Consider the following 16,411-nt stretch of genomic DNA (forward strand, 5'->3'; position numbering starts at 1 on the left):
GGGTGGCTTATTTTGGCCTGAAATGCGTCGTGCGCGAGAGAAATAGCCATTTCTTAAGAGCCTCGTTGCCGTTGCCTCCGAGAAGACGGGGAAAGGCTTTAGGATTTTCCTTTTATTTTTTTGATAAAATTTCCGAGATAAATGGTGCTTTCGGGTGGGGAATTCATGCAGATTATTCGCGGGGAGAGGCTTTTTAAGTAGCTGAGAAGAGAAAAAGCCGAGGCATGTGGGTTGAACGGTGAAGTTTGTTATAGTCTTACGGATATCATAGGTTTAAGAGCTGAGCGTTTGAAAATGTTAATGATTATTACAATTTTTGGCATATATGTCAGGTAAGAAGTACATATATAATCGATTGGTCGGTGGAAAGGTAAGGAATATTCATTAAACGAGAAATTAAGAGCACTAGACCCTGACATAGAAGTAATTTTATTAAGGGTTAAGTTTCAGACAGCCATCCAGCCTCGTAATTATTATTTCTCGTTTCAGTTGCATAATGTGTGTGTTGTTGTTTTCTATCATAGATGAAATAAGTAAAAGTTTTGGTCATTGTTCATGTAGTGACCACACCCCTTTTGAGGATAAGTCCCCACGGCTCCAGTCGACAGCCTCGGGGGCATTCTTGGGGTCCATGATCGTCACCACATGAACTAAAGTCCTTCGTGACTTGGGGGCTTTCGTGTATCAGTTAGTGCAGTTTTGGTAGATATCCAGAAAACCTTCGCATGACTAATCACGATGATGGTGGTGGTATTAACCCAATGCCGCAGGGAAAATGCTGTGCTCTTTTTCTTTCTTTCTTTCTTTCTTTCTTTCTTTCTTTCTTTCTTTCTTCTCTTTCTTTCTTCTTTCTTTCTTTCTTTCTTGCTTTCTTTCTTTCTTGCTTGCTTGCTTGCTTGCTTGCTTGCTTGCTTGCTTTCTTGCTTGCTTTCTTGCTTGCTTGCTTTTTATTTTTATTTTGTGGGCATGGTTGGCTCTATAGTGCTTAGCCACAAAGGAGTCAATTAGTAGACCCTGTGACCTTACCTGGTTTCACCTTTCCTTGAATTGGCAGATTTTTTTTTTTTTTTTTTTTAGACAGTACTTGTAATTGGCTCATTGGTGTACAAGTGTAGCCATCTATGTGTTAAAACAATTAATAAAATAAACTAACAGTGTGCATGGCGTGTACATATCTGCCACGTCCAGCAACATTGGGTTAATAGATTCATCTCACTCTCTACTACCCAACTGTGTATTATTGTAGTGATGTATATCCCAGCTAACAGGGACTAGAATGTTGGGGAGTAAAGTAAACTAAAGTAAACTAAACATTGGGTAGTAAAGGCTTAGAGGAATCCATTGATACTCCTATCATCATAATCGGTCATGTGAAGATATTCTAAACAATTACTGTGGTTCGTTACCTTTCTTAATTAGATCATTAGAGTTTCCCTGTCTTGGTGTGGTCAGTAAGTAAATGTTTACTATTGTACTGTATGTTGCACAACTTTCTTATCTTGGAAGGAAATACCATTAATGAAAACTGTCTTAATTTTTGTTGTTCTGTTGATCACAGGCAAAGTTTAATTTGTACTATGTGGCTTTGTGAAACTGACACTATATCATTTTTTGTTCCCATTATTCACTGTGTAATATGTAATTGCACTGCGTATATATATGCTGACTTTACAGAATTTACCTACTGATGCTCTGCCCCTAGACCTCCACCCAGTCACCATGAACTTAATCTCTATGTAGCATTTGTCACAACCTACTTTCTGCATTTCTGATGTTATTCTTTGGCTGCACAGATTATATTGTGTATCAATGAACATAGTTTCTTCTCTCTCTTTATGTCTGTGTTGTTAGATTTTCCCTATCTTAGTACAGTCATTATATAAAGGTATACCAAAGTAATACCTAAGTGTTGCACAACTTTCTTAGGTAATCTTTATAATACAGATGCACTTACCAGAGACTAGGTTGATGAGGGAGGCTGTGCCCCCGAACACCCCCCTACCAAACAGTGTCTTCACCTCGGTATGCATGGCAAGATAGGGCTGAAACTCAAGAGTACTGAGTGGACTTAGTCTGTTAGTGATGCTCTCCACAGTCTATTAGGAAAATTAGCAAAATCTTATCTTAATTTTGTTTTATTCAAGATACATCTCGAGAACACGTCTGTATCTTAAAACCTGTCAAATGTATTGAGTATGATCCATAAACATAAAATTGAATTGTGCAGTGTGCAAGATGGTTTCAAGAGAATCTTTAAAGCTGATTAGTATGTAATCAGCAGTGTTTGATAGAAATAGACTTGTTCTTTAAACCTATCTATAGAAATGTACTCACTATCATTCCATTGTGTCTTTTTTTTTTACAAATGTTTCATTTTTCTACATGCAGGTGATTTGTCATAGGTGTACCTCTGTAGCTGTGTGTTACATATGCTATGGTGTGCATCAGACCTTGGTATTGAAAACTAATTCACTTGAAAGTTGTGTAATTGTGTGACTTTCAAATTGGACTCTATTCTGTTATAAAATTTACTAAATGTTAATAAGTAATTTTATTTTTATTTATTTGGGAAATGCCTGCCCTGCTGATACTACTAATCTTTAAAATGATTGATTACATGTGATGTGCACTCTCCAGATATACTGGTAGTAGTTGTTAAAAATTTTATGTGTGATGTGTGCATACAGGCATATATATATGTATTGATGATATTGGCTGTAATTAAGGTAACATAGGGCTCATTGGTAGTCCCAGCAATAAAGGTAAATGCTAAAGCATGCAAAGGAGTCTTTTATTCTGTGAATTTATTATCAAATAAGATGCCAGTCCAAGCTTTAAATGTAGTAGAGGTCTGTTATCCTTTGCCTTTGCCTACCCACAAAGGCATGTCAGTAAAAAGCCTTTCCATTAGCTGATTGTAAAAGAATATGTACGTTTAGGTCTTGCATGTAGGTGCTATGCTTTGTATTTTGTTAGAGGTGTGTTTAAAAGGATGATTTAAGTTCACTGTTTCCTATCATAATGCAGTATATTTAATATTCTTTCATTTTCACAGATTTTCCAGAAATTTCCAAAATGTGTGACCAGATTTTCAACGATGAGATGCTTATCAATACTTTCAGTACAGTGTTTGATATGAAAGTCACTGTACAAGACATGAAGCAGTTAAAGCCTGACTTTGTGCAGAAAATCTACCTCCTCTTCATTCGGGATTTTGGAGCAGGTCTAGAGCAAATCCATCAGGTATGTTATCTCTTGTGGAAAGACTGGGAATGTTATATATATCTTTTCTTGTTATTTTTAAGTTTTGGTTACTAAGCCTGATTTAGTTGGCTGTTCTTGCTTAGTGTTACAAGCAGAAAGATAAGGATAGAGAATGATTTCCAAATCATCGTATGCTGAAAATAAAAATTGTGGCAATATACTAATAAAGACAGTGTTTGATTGAAGTGATTTTCTGATGTTTAAAGTTTTGCCAAAGAATCTGATTTTATTGTTTATGCAAAAGATTTAAGTATATAATAGGAATTTTCTAGTGGAAGTGAACAGATTGATAAATTAATAACCAAACTTATAGTTAAGAGAGCCTTTAAATTTGTATATATCACTGCATTGTTTCTCTATTTCTTGCTTTCTTTTTCCTTTTCTTTTTATTCAACATGCGTTCACCAAAATAAAATAACAATACACTTGATGCTTGTTCGTACTAACCACACAATGTGCATTTGATGTAAAATGGACAACTTTTTCATTAAATCCTTATTGCCTGTTTTCTTTGATTGTTTTAGTAAATTCGTAATGCATTTTCAGTTCACAAAGTAGCATATGTTAATTTCCATTCCACAAGGAAAAGTTGAAAATTAATAAAAGTCTACTGTACGTCAACAAAAATAGACTAGGCAGAGGGTAATCAGGTAGAACTTACTGTAGATATATTCCTTGAAGCATGATTTTGGGTTTCATGGGTCTGTATATCAATAAATTCATCCATGTGCCAGTCAGCATTTTATTATAATTTTATGACAATTTTTTTGCTGATTTCAAAACTGATTTTATAATTTGCTATAATTGACAGAGTACTCAAATTTTTCCAGTGATGTGGTTTTGGAAGATTTTTTAAAAAGTTAGGCTTTGAGGATTTCAGATATTCAAGCTAATCATTGTGAAGTGTCTTGTTTTATGATTAAGCTGATTAAATGTTACTTCTAAACACGAAGATGGCAGTTTGTAGAATTTCCAACTTGATTCAGCTTTTGTAGGAGTCGTCACATTTAACTGTATCAACCAAATTTGTAATAAAAATTGAATCATGCTAAGTAACCTGTGAGTTGGCAGCCCAGCATCAAGTTATTTGATTGTAATGAAACCTAACAAAGCTGTATGCTAGTTATAAAAGGCATCTTCCGTGAGTATTAAGAATTGTCATGAGCGTCTTGATAGTTTGCCGACTGATATCTGATTTAATAGCAGTTTCATGTAGTCCTATGTATTTGTTTATTTATTTATTTATATTTACTATTTATTTCCTTATATTTATTTATATTTTTTATTTATTATTTATTATTTATATTTATTATTTATTTATTATCTATTTATTTGTTTATTTATTTATTTTTCAATGCAAGCCTTGTATTGATACTAATTTCCTCTTTAGTATGTCAGTAATGATAATAACTATTTAACATATATCTGCTACTTTTTCACTATTGCCTATAGTAAGTTACATGTGATTTATTGATATAAAATGCTGATATACGCTGCCCAGCAGGTAGAATGTCCAGGAACACTCACATGGTATTTAATAACTCCCTATCAGTATCTAGAAGAAGAAAAATTGGCCAAGAGGAATTGAGTACTTATGAAGTTTTCCCCTTTTCTCCTATGCCTCACAAAGCTAGGCAATTAAGCTGTGTATTAATTGGTGTGACTGATTGAAATTCAGGTGACAGATTTGAACTCCCTTCTCCTCACCGCCCACTTTTGTTGTTACACTTCATAACATTCTCAGTGATATCAAAACTATATGTAAGGCATATCATACTAAGATATTATGGTGTCCTAGGGCTGTAAAGATGTGAAATTGTGAGGCAAACTGGTTTTACTCCATGCACAGTGAGACAGTTCAAGGAAGGGAAGGGAGGGAAGTACCTTTACACAGCATTAAGGGATGTTCAATCTTTCATTGTCTTACAGGAGAGGTAAGACAAGCATCCACTTTACCTCTCAGTGGATGGTGTGTATGAGGGTCAACTATGGAAGTGTGTACCTGCGTACATATCAATCTATTGCACCTGTTAGTACGTGATCCCAATTGCCTCACTATGTTTGGGTGATGGGGAGATTCAAATAAGGTGTCATTTCACACCATGTGAGGGTCCTCACACATTCTGTCAGACAAATCAGCTTATACTAACTTTTTATCAGAACTAATATGACTAACACTCTCTCTTTCCCTTTCCTCTATCTCTCTTTCCCTTTCTCTCTCTCTCTTTCCCTTTCTCTCTTTCTCTTTCCCCTTCTCTCTCTCTCTCTCTCTTTCCCTTTTTCTCTTTCTCTCTTTCCCTTTCTCTCTCTCCCTTTCTCTCTCTCTCTCTCTCTCTCTCTCTCTCTCTCTCTCTCTCTCTCTCTCTCTCTCTCTCTCTCTCTCTCACTCTCTCTCTCACTCTCTCACTCTCACTCTCTCTCTCTCTCTCACTCATTCACTCACTCTGTCATTCATTGATTCATCTTTTAGATAATGAATAGGGCTAACAAGAAGCAAGAGGCTGTGAGAAAAATAGTTCATTTATCACTAAAAGTTAACTTGTCAAAAAAATCCATTTGTTCAAATTTCTTGATAGATATCTGCAGTATTGAAGTATAAGTTTCAATCTATTAATAATCAATAATTGAAGTACCAGCCTCAGTACCTGAGGAATAGGAGTAGTGCAGTGTCTGCACACCACGGCTACAGCCACAGTTCCCAAGGGAGTGGCATGTCCACCTCTTTTCTGCGACAGCCTTCAGTTATTGTCCAGCATTCCCAGGTATTCGTTCGTCCTTTGATAAGCCTGAGGCATGCGCGAAAAAGCTCACTCACAAGCGAATATTGCATTGCTGGCATCTGAATGCAAGATCTGACATTTCGACTGATAAAAATGCATGAAAATTTGGTCAGAAAATAAAGGCTGGATACAATTTCTGTTTGTGTGTAAAGCTGAGGTTCCACTAACATTTTGTGAGTCTAGAAGTAGACTCCAGTTAAAGATTCTCACTCTTGGTCTGGCCTACACACACTATCTAGGGAACTGAGGAAGCCAGACTTAGAGAGAGGGCTTTGTTCAGATCATGCTAGATTTTTTTGTATTTTTTTTTTTTTCTGATTAGCTAATTTTATGTTTAATTAAATATGATGCAGCTGTGAGATCATGGAAGACAGTTTGAGGCTTGTCTAGACTTGACTATGCTGCATCCAGTCTCAGGAAAGGGTTTTGAAGATCTAAACATGTGTAAAAGCATGAATATTAAATGTCTGGTGATTATAATAAAAAAAAAAGTATTGAGATCCTGGCTCAAGTTCCCTGTATAAATATTGATGTTCTTCAATACTTGCTGTATATTTGAAAAGACACAACTCTCCGCTGAAACACATCAACTCACTGCAGGCTCTGGAGTCCTTCAATTCGCCAAGTCTATTTTGAGAAGAAAATTCAAGAGGTGGCATCAAAGACTGCAAAGTTTAAGAAATATTGTATATCAGATATAGATAATGCAAACCATATGTAAAGGTAATTATAACAGAAAAGAGAGTTGCGTCCAGGACGAATTGCCACTTTTTCTTTTCCTGAGATTGGACGCACAATAATAACAAAACACGCGAATAGCTTGGGAGATTTCAGTACAGGGTGAAATATAATTGTTATGTTGCTACAACTGCCTCTGAGTGTGTTGAAAAGGGAAGAGATTAACTAGGTCCATTTTCAAAGCATAAATTGACATATTAAGCTTTTGATTTGTAAATTATAATTGTAATGCTCAGTGTTAATGCTGTCGTTCATGAATTGCCATATCTTAACCCGTTTTGCTGGGATGCATCACATATTTGCAATGTCCACTCTGATTTTCATTAATTATGTCTACAAATAGATGGCTTAGTCACCAAGGTGTCATTTGCTAGTTCTTCCTATGTTTACTCTTTTTTTCTTTTCTTTTCTTTTTCTTCTCCCCTTATTGCTGGTAGTATTGTAATAACATGAGTAATCATAATATCAATGACAATAACATCTGGTTAGATATTAATAGCATTAAAGAGAAAAAAAATACAAGAAACAGGGAACTCAGGTAAGGTCACTTGCGGCTTACTTATTGACTCTTTGGTGGTTAAACACTGAAGCCATCTGTATGTAACAGAATTCACCCCAAAAAATTATAGTTGTAACCATGGCCAAATGGTTAAGTATATGAATGTCGTTTTTTATGCTCTTTCTTTTATACTATTACAGCTTCCATTTGATGTAAGCGAGTCTGTCCAGCAGTACCCAGACATGTACCGGTCTATCATGAGGACGATGGCCCTAGCTAAGGTCATCAACCTGTTTCTCAAGATCATGTACAATGATGACTCCTTCATGTCAGCAGACCTGTTTGACCCAAGTGAGTATTTTCCGTGTTTAGATGAAGTATCTGTGTCATGTTAGTGGCAGTCATTGTTAGATATGGTAAAAGATAGACAAGGGGGAAGCATTTATCTACCATTAATATGTATTTAGTTCTAATCTGAATTTGTAAAGTAATGGTAAAGATATGTGTTTGGAAGATAGATTTTTTGGAGTAGAACAAGTCGAGAAAATAAGAGCAAATGAAGATTGGTTAAGATAATGAGAAATAAAATTTTAAAATTGTGCACAGGCTCAAATTCAAATTCGGATTCAAAATACTTTATTCTGTTTGTTACCATGGTTATTTTTTTAAACATAAGTAATAATTTTCCAGTACATATAAATATAAGCTACAGATAGCCTGAGAGAGAGTTAAAGAATGCTGTTCTTTCTTTTATTTTCATCTGGACTTTCTAGCAGTATCAACCTTTCAGATGAAGGAAGACATAGAATTTACATATAGGATTGATAAAGGTCTCTTTGATAGTTCTGATGAATATTTCAGTGCAGTGTTTCTTTTGCAACATAAGAAAATTTGAAGTAATATTTCAGCACTTAACCCAATGCTTCTGTGGATGGCATGTATGTACATGCCCTGCTCACTATGAGTTTCATTTATTAATTGATTTTGCACTTAAGTGACTCCACAAATACCTCACCAGTGAGCCAATTACGTGTACTATCTGTCTCACCTGTTTACCCTTTTCCTTGCTTTTCAAAAATGTTCCTGGTATTTTATGTTGCTGTTAGTAATGTCAAAAACACTATAATAGTTGTAATGTCTATAATGAAAATAACAGCATCGATGTTGATCACATTTAGTATAATAATAATAAAAAAAGAAAAAAAAAAATCAGGTGAGGTCAAAAGGTCTACTAATTGTTCCTTTGTGTCTAAGTACATGCAGAGATATTTCACAATAGGTTATTGAACACAACATTTTCCCAACAAAAGAGGGTTAAGCCAAAGGTTCTCAAAGTATGGGTTGCGAGATCTGCAACCCCCCTTCCTTCCTGCTGTATTTCCTCTTCTTCCTCCCGCTACCCATCCTTATGTGTCTTGTGCTTGTCACTGGTGGTTGATCTACCTGGAGCTCATTAATGCAGCACAAAGTTATGATGAGTGCATTATAGTGGTTGTCAGAAATGCTTTGTTGCTGGGGGAGTGGGTCATGAATCTATCAAGGGTAATTTGTAGGGGTTGCATGAAAATATCTTATTTTGCTGTTACTAATGTTTATAATAAAAATAACACCATTGATATTCATAGCATTAGCAAAACATTAGAGAAATTAGGTAAAGTTACAAGGTCTACTAATTGACTCCTTTGTGGCCAAGCACTAGTAGAGCCGTCTGTGTGCAGAGACATTTCACAAAAATATAAAAAATGAGCACATCTATGGTATGTACAGACATGCCATATATGTGCTCATTTTACATACATGTCATGCCTAGCACCAAGGTTGTTCTTAAACACTAACAAGGTGAAAAGTGGAAATGTGTGCTGTGAATATCAGTGATATTTTTATGGCTAGTCTTCTGTAGTAACACTTTGCCCAAGACCCATGTAAAAAAAAAGAAAAATCTTTTTCTTTTTTCTTTCTATCTTTTCACAAACAAGTACTCAAAGAAACCTTAATTATGTATATATTTATGTATAATATTTGATTATGTGTGTGCGGAACATACTGTTCAAAATACAGTACATAACCAGTACCCATAGATATTGACAAATTGTAGTAACTACTTCAGGTTAAGGGTTTCATAGTATTAAATGTTGCATGTTTCTCTTCATATATGTGAATACAAACATAGTTAAAGAGAAGGAATTACTGAAGGGTAAAAGAAGCTGGTGATAGCATCCTCGTCAGCAGTATTAATGATCTCTTGTGACTGCATCTTGTGATTTCTTACTATTGACATAAATTTGTAGTTTGTGATGAGGCCAAAACACAGATAATCAGGTAAATATGTTGTTAAAGATGCAGATGTCAACAGGCAGTAGTATATTCAACTAAAAATATTGCTACATATTTGTATGTCAGTCAGTTTGCTCAGTTTTAGGAAAGGAAGTTATTTCAGACTCATTTTAGAGGTGCAACAATAACCTTAATGCCTAACATGATTTTGTGTAATACCTGCTGCCATTTGGCTACAGTTCCCATTTTCCTAAATTTTTCCTCTTCTTACAGAACCAAGAAGAACAAGAAGGTTTTTCTCACTGATGATGGAGTTTTATTATGCTGCAAATGAAAGTACAGAGCAATTGAATGCCATTGAAGAGCAAGTATGTATCCTTAGGCAGTTTTATTTATTTACTTGTACATTTATTTATTTATTTATTTATTTATTTATTTATTTATTTATTTATTTCCTTCTCAGTTACTTTCACTGTAACTACATGATAAATATTAACAGTTTGAGATATGCTGTTAACTGTTGAAAATCAATATTATTTTTATTGGCTTAGGTTAATGCTTGATATTTACCTGTAGGTGGCAATTAAGCGTGAAGCACGTGAAAAGCAGCAAGAAAACATTGAGAAGAACATAGCCAAGCTGAGGCAACTCAAGATGGAGAACGCAGAAAATCAGATCCGGGAAGAGCAGGTCTGCTGTTGTTATTGTTGTTGTTTTTATGATCATTCATTTTATTGTGGCTGTTTTTTTTTTTATGTTCTTTTATATCGTAGTAGATGTAATGCTTATTAAAAGTGTTTATGTTTAAAGAAATTCACTTTTGGTTATTTTTATAGCATTAGTTTATGAATGGATTCCATTGCAGGAGCTGAAACGCATTGCAGAAGTGAAGGAGGATTTGCAGAAATACCAAGACACAAAGCTTAACCTGAAATCTCAGCTTGATGAAGTAAAGATGATCATTGCAACTTTAGGAACAACCATGAAAGATGTTGAGCTGGAGATAATTGAGGTGTGCAAAGAAAGGCTGAATTTTATTGTTTTCTTGCATTATTTCATTCTGTCTTTTTTGTCTTTCTTTCATTTCATTTCTTTTTCACTTAATTGCATCAACTATTGTTTTTTTTTTTTTTTTTTTTTTTTTTTTTTTTTTTTTTTTTTTCCAGTATACTTGTATTAGTTATTAGTGAGTACTTTACATATTAAGGAAAATTTTTAGGTCAGTAATTAAAAAAAAAAAATAAATAAATAAATAAAAAAATCCTCTGATGACATTTACATTTTAAAAGTGATGGTTAAAGTAAAAAACTTCTTTTTATATATATATATATATATATATATATATATATATATATATATATATATATATATATATATATATATATATATATATATATATATTTATATATAACTTTCCCAAATTCATCTCAGACCATTTTTATTCATGTTATGAAATGGAATAGCAAACCTTTAAAAATTAATTGTGTATTCTAACTTACATCATGTAGGGGAAAGAGAGGATAGAGAAATTAGCCAGCCAAGTTGTGCAGGCCAGTGAACGGCAGGAAATAGAGGAGCGCGAGCGTAAGTTGGCCGTCTGCAGGAATGATAACGAGAAAAAGTCCCGCCGTTTGGCCGAATTGAAGCAGTCGCTGCAGACCTTCACCTCTGCTCATGATTTGGTGAAGGAGCAGCTGCTAGGAGTTATGCAGGAGATCCAGCAGGGAGTTGCCAAGCAGAAGTAAGTTGGTGTGTCTGTGTGTGTGTGCTTGCGTGCATGTAAATATATTAGTAATCTGCTTGTATATATATATGTGTGTGTGTGTGTGTGTGTGCGTGTGTGAGTTTGCGTGTGCATTTGCGTGCATGTGTTTGTCCTGTAAATAGATTAGTAATCTACCTGTATATTTTTATAGGGAATGTCTAGCAGGACTGAGTCAGAAGGACCGTTCTAAAGGCTTAGTGCTGGAAGAAACTGAAGACATTTCCATGAAAATTCAACAGCTGATGGAACAATTAGCCTCCAAGCAAGAGAAGATTTCACAGCTCCACTTGTCATGGAAGCTGAAGAAGGAGAGCCTCCAACACGAAGTTAACCAGCGCAAGTCGTAAGTACACGTGGCAGTTACAATTTTATCAGTTTTATGTACAGTTTGACAATCCTTTCTTTGGACGTAATTTTCCTTTACTTTACTTTGCATATTCTTACTGGTTCTTCTCCCTTGTATGCAACAGGACCTTAGAGGAGATGCGACGCAATCAAACCGAGGACGAGATTGTTCTCCAGGACATGGAAACCGAGCATGCGGGGATTATCCACGAAACTCAGCAACTAAAGGAACAGCTTGCTGATTTCAACCATTTCATTGCATCACATTACCAGAATATTTTGCAAGCTGTAAGTAATTTTGTAATTTTGTTCTATCATTTTATTCACTGATATCCCTTTGGTTATCTTCATTTATATATATTTATAGTTTTTGGAATTATTTCTGATGGTAATGATAATGTTTTCTGAACCTAGAAAAAAGGTGACACAATAGTCTGTTGAGTTACTTAACTTAAAGAAAAACTATGATTGCATGAAGTAAACTTTAATGTTGGTTGTGTAAATTTTATTCATGCCAAATATGTAAAATTGTTTGTTTGTCTTTCTGTTACCCTTGTATATATATTTTGATAGATTGTTTTAAGACATGCTACCAAAGAAAGGGACATTATTACAAACACACTACAATGAATAGAAGTGCAATACTTTCTTTCTCATTATTACTTTTCATCTGTCTTTGTCCCGTGGAGAATGTGTGCCCTATATTTATGCATGCTTGGGTGAGGATTCATGGACACTGTACAAATGTTCTCATAGGATACTGGAAAATATTGTGATGGTTCAGCGTCTCTTGATTAGATTCTAAAATTACAACTCCTTTTACTATGTGAATTTACTTACAGTAAGAATAATTCATTGCTTAGTGTGCTGATGTGCCTCATACGGGCAAGATCATGAGAGTTGACATTGATATTGCTATTTATTTTCTTTTCACAGATGGAGAAACACAACAATGAGTTGCAGACAGTGCTGACTGACTTGACTGAGACAATTTACCAAGCCAAGAGAAATAATTAAAGTGAAACTCTTCCTTTTCTGCAAATGACTAAACACTCAGTTGTGTTGACAAAATGACAGAATGCCACAGTACACAAAAGGAGTTTTGAAAGATAAGAAGGCAGTTTCAAAAGTCTCCTGATTTTCATCTTCTGAGCTAACCAGAGGGGGAAGTTTCAATGAATTTATTTTGTGAATGATAGGTGTTGTCTGCTGTTCCTTCTCTTTGCTGTCTAATACTCTATTTTTCTCTATACTTAAAACCATTTGTAAGCATTTTGTATTTGATTTTGAGGTAATTAGTATCATATATTTTTATTTTTTCATCCCCTAATCCTTTATACCCTGTGTGTATCTGTGAGAAAAACTTTCTTGTGTTTGTACATAAATATTCTTTTTTTTCTCTCTCTCTTTCTATTAACTCATATATACCAGAGTGATTGTATGAATGAAGGATTCTTTTCTGTATATACTGTACTTATGAATAAAGAATAGTATATTTCTTGAAGGTTGATTAACCAGATGCATGACTAATTAATTGCACAGATGTACACATTTCTACACAAGAAATGGTAAATGCAAGAACATTGTGTATTAAACAAAATCCCAGTTTAAATTTCCTCCATCCATCAAGTATGTATCATGGAACACGTACTTTACATGCACACCATACACATATGGCATACACATGAAAATCTTGACAAAAAAAAGTATGTGTGTGTGTATATGTATAATATATATATATATATATATATATATATATATATATATATATATATATATATATATATATATATATATATATATATATATATATATATATAATATATATAATATATATATATAATATATATAATATATATATATAATATATATATGATATATATGTACATATATATATAATATATATATATATATATTATATGCATATATATCCATGAATAGCAAAACACTCTTCCGTGCTGATACAATGGAAGAAAAAACCCACAATACAAAAACTACATTGAACTACATTCAATAAATCTAGTTTTTGTATTGTGTTTTTTTTCTTCCAGATATATCCATATAGCTCTGTGTGTGTGTGTGTGTGTTTGTTTGTTTGTTTGTACATATACATATAGTACTTCAATTTCTTATGTGCAAAGCTTTACTGGAAATATATCATAAATCTCATTAAATCACATGCAAAATATTGTCCAATTACCATGCTGCAGTTGATCAACTTTTAGCTCAAACAAAGTGCTTACAGTCTTCCCTCTATACTTTTCCATTTTTCTGCCCTTTAGGAGAGAAAATACTCCCAGTGAATGTGTGCTTTTCTTAGCATTTAATATTTTATTGCCATATATGGGGAGCCTTCTTTGCAGTTACAATTTAGTTTAAGTGTCTGGACAAAAAGAGTTTGGAAGTGAATGTTTGGCTTTATTTTCTTGTGCAGTATACTTTAAATGAATATATATATATATATATATATATATATATATATATATATATATATATATATATATATATATATAATGTATATGTATAATATCTATGATATGTATAATATGTATAATTATATATATATATATATATATATATATATATATATATATATATATATATATATATATATATATATATATATATATATATATATATATATATATATGTATGTATGTATGTATGTATGTATGTATGTATGTATGTATGTATGTATGTATGTATGTATGTATGTATGTATATAATTATACATATTATACATATAGATATTATACATATACATTTTATATATATATATATATATATATATATATATATATATATATATATATATATATATATATATATGTATATATATAATAAATACTATAGTATATATATATAATATATATATAATATACACATACACAGTTTAAAACAGCCCTAGTTTGGTTCTTTACTTATAATGAAAGTATGAAATAGTTATAACTAAGCAGTTTTCTTTCATATGCTGTAGGGAATGGATATATAGAGCTTAAATTCATATGCATAGGACAAAGTAAGTGTCAAATAATTATTATGCTTCATTGCAAGACTGAATATAAGACTGATATTTTGACAATTTTCTACCAACATGTACCAGTTGGCAAATTATATGGATGAATCATTAAACATGTTATTTGCTATTAGTTGTTTCATTTTATCTTTTATCATACTATTAAATATACTTCTTAGCTTGACCCCCCCAATCCAGTACCCGTTGCTGCTGTGGGGGGGAGGGGGAGGCTTAGGAAATGGTGATGAACTCAACCCTGGGGGTCACCCCTGCCTTGGCCTCTGCCCTTGTCTTCTACTTACTCTTTCCATTTCTTTCTCTTCCCCAAGCCACTATCCACTTTTTTAAGGTGTGAGAGCCGTGTTGAAAGGATGAAAGGCTGACTTTGTGCCAGTCATGGACGGCCTGGGTGAACCATGGGTACGGTATTTCCTTACCCCTTTTCTCTGTCCTTTGCTCTGCCCTTCCCCTTTCCTCCCAAGATGTTTCTACGTTTCTCCCAGTATCTTTTTCATCCCACTGCTACTTCCTCCCTTTTTCAGTCAAAGTTCTTTTGCCATTCCAAATCCAGACACTCCAGTATCTACTCTTCCTCCATGCCCAACTCATCTTACAAGATATGCTAAATGTTCCACCTCATCTTCTACACATCCTCACCTCCATCAACCTCTCCCTCTGCCCCTCAAACATCTGTCCTCTCGTCTCCCCCTAATAAGAAATCCTGTTTCTCAGACCTCCTCAACCAACTCTACTTCAGAAACTCCTGAAGACATTCAAAGCTATCTAAGCATGACCCAAGATAACAGCCTACACCTCATCCATCCTCCAATTTCCCTGCTCCCATTCCTTTCACACTCTGCCATCACCATCCTTCCTACTCCTGTTCCCCCCTAAACCTCTTCTTCCCACTCCCTCCCAACACATCCCAATCCCCCCTGCTTCAGTTACATCACCCCCCCACCCTCTTCCTTCCTCATTATCCCTTCCGACTCCCCTACGTGTGACCCTTTTGTTACAACAACCCCCTTCCCTGGATTCTCTCCCACCTCCATGTTTCCTGAAACTGTGATCTAATTGCTATTGAATCCCCTTCTTATTTTACTAATCCCTACCGTACACTATGGATATCCTTGCAGAGTGCCACACTTTTTTCCTTTGACAACTTTGATCTAATCACCCTTCTTAATAATCAAAAGAATAAAAATGATAATGATAAAAATAATATAATTGTAATGAGGATAATAATGGTAATGATAAGAATGGTAATTATAATAACAATAACAATGATAACAGTAATAGTAATAATAATAATGATAATAATAATAGTAATTATGATAGTAATAGTAATGATAACAATAATGATGATAATAATATATATCAATAATAATGATGATAATAATAATAATAATGATAATAGTACTGCCGCTGCTGCTGATGATGATAATAGTTATAATAATAATGGTAATAATGATAATAATAATAATAAGAATAATAATATTGATGATAATAATAATGATAAAATTAATGCTGCTGCTTCTGCTGCTGATAATAATAATAATAATAATAATAATAATGGTAGTATTGATAATAATAATAACAATAAAAGTGATAATGATAATAATAAGCGAGAGAGAGGCACTGCCCAACATTTGCAATGTCAGCAAAGGAAAATTTCTCAAAGATGGCTGAAATTGCAAGAGAAGAGACAGAGGGCCACAGCTTTACGCTAG

The 16,411-nt window shown here is 33.7% G+C and overlaps 1 protein-coding gene across 3 annotated transcripts in view; it reads left to right on the forward strand.

Annotated features, from left to right (window-relative positions):
• LOC119598738 (probable kinetochore protein NUF2) overlaps window positions 1–13,163 on the forward strand; it is a 32,791-nt gene extending 19,628 nt beyond the window's left edge. For all 3 annotated transcript variants that reach the window (XM_037948521.1, XM_037948522.1, XM_037948523.1), the window contains exons 2-10: window positions 3,056–3,243; window positions 7,482–7,632; window positions 9,829–9,923; window positions 10,132–10,245; window positions 10,421–10,567; window positions 11,064–11,296; window positions 11,472–11,663; window positions 11,791–11,953; window positions 12,602–13,163. In XM_037948521.1, coding sequence (XP_037804449.1) covers window positions 3,056–3,243; window positions 7,482–7,632; window positions 9,829–9,923; window positions 10,132–10,245; window positions 10,421–10,567; window positions 11,064–11,296; window positions 11,472–11,663; window positions 11,791–11,953; window positions 12,602–12,682 — 1,364 coding nt within the window. In that variant the 3' untranslated portion in view covers window positions 12,683–13,163. The remainder of the gene's footprint in view (window positions 1–3,055; window positions 3,244–7,481; window positions 7,633–9,828; window positions 9,924–10,131; window positions 10,246–10,420; window positions 10,568–11,063; window positions 11,297–11,471; window positions 11,664–11,790; window positions 11,954–12,601) is intronic.
• Window positions 13,164–16,411: the final 3,248 nt, after the last annotated feature.

This window comes from Penaeus monodon, chromosome 41 (genome assembly GCF_015228065.2).
Source record: "Penaeus monodon isolate SGIC_2016 chromosome 41, NSTDA_Pmon_1, whole genome shotgun sequence".
Lineage (NCBI taxonomy): Eukaryota > Metazoa > Arthropoda > Malacostraca > Decapoda > Penaeidae > Penaeus > Penaeus monodon.